General features: G+C 55.1%; 1 protein-coding gene across 3 annotated transcripts; it reads right to left on the bottom strand.

Moving 5' to 3' along the window:
- Nucleotides 1–562: 562 nt before the first annotated feature.
- LOC118841815 (5-hydroxyisourate hydrolase-like) lies at nucleotides 563–5017 on the bottom strand. 3 transcript variants are annotated; one of them, XM_036749470.1, is made up of 4 exons: nucleotides 4912–5017; nucleotides 3476–3615; nucleotides 1925–2060; nucleotides 563–856 (listed from the first exon to the last, which is right to left on the bottom strand). In XM_036749470.1, exons 2-4 carry the CDS (start codon nucleotides 3604–3606, stop codon nucleotides 767–769), a joined length of 357 nt encoding a protein of 118 aa, XP_036605365.1. In that variant the 5' UTR covers nucleotides 3607–3615; nucleotides 4912–5017; the 3' UTR covers nucleotides 563–766. The 3 variants fall into 3 exon arrangements, with proteins under 3 accessions (XP_036605365.1, XP_036605363.1, XP_036605364.1); XM_036749468.1 differs by lacking the exon at nucleotides 4912–5017 and adding an exon at nucleotides 4423–4874; XM_036749469.1 differs by lacking the exon at nucleotides 4912–5017 and adding an exon at nucleotides 4371–4459.
- Between the last annotated feature and the right edge of the window lie 212 nt (nucleotides 5018–5229).

The following is a 5229-nucleotide window of genomic DNA, read 5'->3' on the forward strand; positions in this document are numbered from 1 at the left end:
TTTAGGCCCTGATGCTGCGCATGGCTGAGGGGCTGAGGCCTGCTGAAGCCTCCAGAGATGGTTGCTCTAGATCGCGCCCCCTTTCATAGACTTAAGGTCGGTTATTTTTAAAAACTGTATCATCAACAGATGAAAAAATTTTAACTTGTCTATGCTTCTTTGCCTTGTTCTGTCTCAAGGCTGCATTAAAGCGGGCCCAGGTTTAGGAGAGAAACTATGCAATGTTTTCTGGGTGAATGGTTCCCTATCTGAGTATCTTCAAGGGCCTGCCCCTTTCAGATTCACCCCAGACCCTCCCTGCACACACTTCTCCTGGGCCTGCTCTCCTGTCATCTCCATGTGCCCTTTGGCTGTGGCCTTCCCCAAGATCTCCTGGGACTTTTGGGAACCTCTTCCCCTGCCTCTGGGCAGAACCAGCAAAGGGGAGCCTCTGCAGCCACCCACCTGCCTTGCTCTGGGCCTCTGTCTTCAGGGTCCTGTGGGCAGGCTTGCTTTCTCGTAAAGCCTTAGTCAGAGAGGGCCCTCAAGCCCCTGGGGAGGCAGTGAAGGACTGAGCAGCCCCTGCCGAGACATCAGCACAGAATTTATTGATCTTTTCAGCCACGTGATCACAGCTTGTTGGGGAGCTACCAGATGGGAAGGAGCTGTGTGGCTCTTGTAGAAAGTGAGAGTTAGGATGCTGGACAGAAAGGGCTGGGGGGCTGGCAGGCTGGCAGTGAGGTGGGGCGGTTGGGCCAGCTCACTTGTCTTTCTGGTTCTTGGCTGTCTAGCTTCCTCTGTAGGTGGTGTAGGAGAATGGACTCAACAGCAGGGGCACGTGGAACTTTTGGGCCTCGTTTGTGATGGTGAAAACGACCTGAGAGAGAGAGAGAGAAAGAAGCAGTGGGCGGGCGGGACACAGGTAGGTGAGTGAGCCCAGGTGAGGGCAGATACCTAGACAACCCACTGAAAGGGGCTTCTCCACAAGGACAGGGTGGGACCTTTAAGGTCCAATCCAACCCCAAAATTCTGATCTGCTTCCTCAGAGCCTCCCCAGGGAGCAGGAACCTCACTGAGGATGGATCTCAGGACACGAAGAGGACTTTTCATATTGAGGGAGGAAAGCTCGGCTTTGATGAGCTTTGGTTAATAAAGAGCATGCCACAGAATAGCTGGAGAGAGCAAAGGGCTGGGCTCTCCCCTTCAAAGGGGAGCATGAGTAAGAAGAGCCTCTTCCTTCCTGTCCACAGAGTTAACCCTAAGCAGGCCAGGGGTGTGTAGATGAGCTGTGTCTCCACAGTCTGGGGGTGGGATGGCACCCAGCCTAACTGTGTCTTGGCACTCTGTCCAGTGCCTTTCTTCTGGGAGTTCAAAGGTCTTTGGATGCTTGTGTTCTCCCATATACTACTGGAGAGACAGGCTTTAATATGCCCATTATGCAGATTTATTATCATTATTTTTTTTGCTTTCTCACTTGGATAAAGATCTGCCAAGGGAAAATGAGGAAGGCTTCCAGCCCAATAGGTACCCTTGGAAAAGAGTCACTGAGGACAGGCAAGCCCTCCACTGATGGCCTCTGTGGACACTTGTGGAAACTGACTGACAGAGAGAGAGCTCCAGGGATTTTTAGGATCACACAGTGGGCCAGAGGCAGCTAGGTGGCTCATGGGGTAGAGTGCTGGACTCAGTCAGCAAGACTTGAGTTCAAATCTGGCCTCAGGCCTTCCTGGCTTGTGCGATCCTGGGCAAGTCTCTACCTCAGTTCCTTCATCTGTAAAATGGGCATAAAACTACCACCTACCTCTTGGGGTGGTTGTGGGGATAAAGTAAGCTTAGATATGCAAACTTTTAAGTGCTGCGTAAGCCCTAGCTCAGCGCTCCCAGGTCTCACCACTTCTCTGCCTCTCATCCTGACACCTTCTCCTTCCCCGTCATCAGCTTTTACCTCCACATATGGGTAGAAACTGGTTTGTCCCATCTTTTTCCAGTAACCTTCCGTGTCAAAGAACAGCTTGTAGGTGCCGGCTTTCATTTGTTCAGGAGTTAGAAGCCCTGGGCAGCGGCCGTCAGTGTTGGTATAGCTAGAGAAGGGAAATGCCACAGGGGTCAGAAAAGGCAGGGGCTCCAGCCTGGCTCAGGCTACCTCAATGATCACAGGACTCCCAGGAGTCCCCGGAGATCTTGGGGGAGGCCACAGCCAGGGCCTGGGCTGACCTGTGACAGGGGCATCGAGAAGTGAGCCAGGAGCGGTTCCCTGGGGAAGCGGGCAGAGGCAGGCCAGGGGAAGCTGTCTGCAGCAGGCATTCTGGGGGAGCTGCCCCACTATGGGTGGCAGGGTGATTCTCATCATCACACCTCCCCTGGCCCAGTGTGCAAGGTGATTTTCTACATCAGGTAGGCTTTGGCTCTTCAGCCCAGCGTTAGCAAAGCTGTGACTTCTCTGATCTCCCCTCCCCACCACCACCAATGGTAATGGACGCTTTAGCCCTTAATTGTTGAAACCTAACCTAAATATTAATTTTTTATAAACTTGGAGCCAAAGCAAACCATTCAAAAACTGGGAATCATTTCAGACCCAAACTGCACTATTGTCTTTTCTGAAACAGTGAAGCTCAGTCGAGAACCAGAGGGTCAAAACTTAGTTGAGTGCCAGTCCCCAGAAGTGGTGGCCTGTCCCCTTGTAGCTGAGGATGCCTCCCTCTGTCCTGATAGCACCGTGCAGGGAAGGGAGCTGCGCATTCTGCCAAGGCCTGCTGGAGCTCCCTCAGACAGCCTGGCCTCCCTGGCTTCTTCCTGCCATACCCCTGGTCATCAGAAATGACCACTAGAGGGAGATAGATGACTTCACAGATGAAGAAAATAAAGGGAACAGGAAGGGAGGGACCTTGAGGCCCAGTCCCTAGATTTTCATCATGTTCTCAAGCGCAGGTAAGCCCTAATTAGATTTAGCCCCGTCCTGTGGTCATGGGGCCTAAACGGCCGAGAGGGGCCGGGGATGCATCGATAATGCCCCTTCCTGCCGCAGTGCCCTGACTTCACCTCTCTGGGCCTTTTCCTCTCCTCTAACAGCAGGGCTGGGGTCTCTGAGGTCCCTTCTGAGCTCTAGAGCCAAGGATCCAAAGCTCCTGAGCCCCTTTGGTAGAAAGCCAGGGCTCCTTTGAAATGGACTCAGAAAAGAGCAGTGGCCCCCGAGACCTCAGCTCTCAGGCCTGAAACAGGACTGACCACCCAGGGTGGCCCAGCCAGCTCATCGCCTGGGTGGGGAGAAAGAGGCAAGGAGCAGATTTAGGGCCATCCCATCACAGCCTCTGCAGACCTGCCATCTTTGCATTACAACCTGGGAACTTAGCCCAAAGTCAGGGAGGAGGAGAGGGGCTCGCCATGGCCCCTGCCCTTGGCAGGGGTCCCATCTTCCTTTCCCTCCTGCCCCCTCCTCACACAGTGGTGCTCAGAGAGCAGGCCCTGCCGGGCAGCTGGGGCAGAGGCTCTCTATTACCTTTTCCTCAGCTCAGTCCATCGTTGGTCACAGTCTTCTAGCCTGAAGAGGCGAAGGCAGAGGCCCCGGGCTGGCAGGCCAGAGGCAGTGTCCAATACATGTGTGGTCAGTGGGCTGTTCACCACCTCCATGTCTTGGCTCTTCGTGGTAATCAAAGGATGAGAGAACAGCCGAGGATGACTGCCCGCCCCTGCTCCCCACCCCCGGCCCAGCCTCCAACCCGGACCCATGATTGGGCAACTCTTCAGAGGGCAAACAATGTCCCGACTTGTCGGGGCACACACTCCCTGGGTTGGGAAAACCTGATACGGTGATTCTTGGGGCTTAGGCCCAGAGTGTTTGCTAAACACTGGCTAAAAATGAGAGAGTCCTCCCCCTCCCAGGACAGCTTGGACGTGGAGCCAGAAGAGATCCAGATTGGAAACCCAACTGTGACATTGGCTGTCTTTGGGACCTGGGGCAAGTCACTTAACCTCTAAGCCTCAGTCTCCTCGTCTGTCACATGAGGGTGATGACAGTACCCGCTTCACAGGGCTACTGTGAGGAGCAAATGAGGAGCACAGGGCTGTGTGAACAGCTTTGTTATTTCTCATGCTAGGACAGGACCCGTCCTCAAGGGAATCTCCTCCCACATTAGAAAGAGCAACCACCTGCCTAGTAGCCTGGCCTGGCCCGGCCTCCCTCCCCTGGTCCATTGGGCCTTCTCTGAGAATGGCAAGCACCCAGCAGCTGGCAGTGGGTGCACTTCTGCAGGAGAAGCAAAGCCCGGGGCTGAAGTTTAGGTGACAGGTTTATGAAGAGTTACAGAAAGGGGCCCCTGGCCAAGGGTGAGGCCATCCTCCACCAGCCCTGTGAACCTTTCTCCTGCTCCATGCCCATGCCGGCCCCGGGCTACCTGGTGATCTGTTCAGCCTTCTCCTCCTCCAGCCCTCGGACATCCCTCTTACCTCTGTGGGGCAGAGATGTCTCTGGAGCAGGTGTAGCCGCTGAGCGCTCATGGGACAGGCTCTGGGAGGATCTCTAGGGTCCTGCCCAGCTCAGGGCTGGCTCTGAGTCAGCAGGCCCAGGCTCAGAGAGGTCACCTTAGAGGCGGTGCCCTGAACAGCCACTCTTAGGACAAGAGCTCAGAGGCCAGAGGTCAGCACCCCCAAGCTTTGTTTCTCAGAAAGGGCCCCAGAGAGGGGAAGCAAAAGCCTGGTTTGTGCTGGGACTTCCACACATGAGAGATTAAAGCATTTCCCCCAATTCATCACTCCACATGTGCCCCAGGAGAGAGAACTTGGGGGGGGGCAGGCTTCAGTTTTCTGCCACAAGCATGGTTTATCACCCAGAGTTATTACTAACATGCCCGCTCCATCTGGGTCTGCGTCCCTCTTCCTTTTCCCCCTGGCCCAGCCCCCTGACATCCTAGCATCAGGAGCCTCTGTTGTACCCACCCAGCTGTGAACAAATGCAGAAGGTTGCAGTGAAGTTTTCCCAGCAGAAGGAAAATCTCTCTAGGGAGAGAGGCCCCAGGACGACGAGGAACAGGCTCCTCCCCAAACTTACTGGATGTGAAGGCCAGTGGGAGGGATGTGGCCCAACCAGTTAGAGACACTCCTGCCTGGGTCAGGCTGGGGCACTGTGGGAGGGGCTGGGGAGGGGCCAGGTTGGAGGCCTAGTGGGGCCCCTCCTGGCTCCGGCTGCCCGGGCTGGCACCTCTGCTTCACCTTTCCTTTGGGACATTTCATTTAGCTGATCGTTCTGATGGGCCC

Source organism: Trichosurus vulpecula, chromosome 3 (assembly GCF_011100635.1).
Source record: "Trichosurus vulpecula isolate mTriVul1 chromosome 3, mTriVul1.pri, whole genome shotgun sequence".
Taxonomy (NCBI): domain Eukaryota; kingdom Metazoa; phylum Chordata; class Mammalia; order Diprotodontia; family Phalangeridae; genus Trichosurus; species Trichosurus vulpecula.

What these genes read in the sequence shown, in the direction of transcription:
- LOC118841815 (XM_036749468.1), bottom strand. Translation starts at nt 4,473, where the DNA reads ATGAGCGCTCAGCGGCTACACCTGCTCCAGAGACATCTCTGCCCCACA. An exon ending in TGGACTGAGCTGAGGAAAAG is followed by an intron (nt 2,061 to 3,475) that starts GTAATAGAGAGC and finishes TCCCTTCTCTAG; the next exon opens with CTATACCAACACTGACGGCC. An exon ending in GTTTCTACCCATATGTGGAG is followed by an intron (nt 857 to 1,924) that starts GTAAAAGCTGAT and finishes TCTCTCTCTCAG; the next exon opens with GTCGTTTTCACCATCACAAA.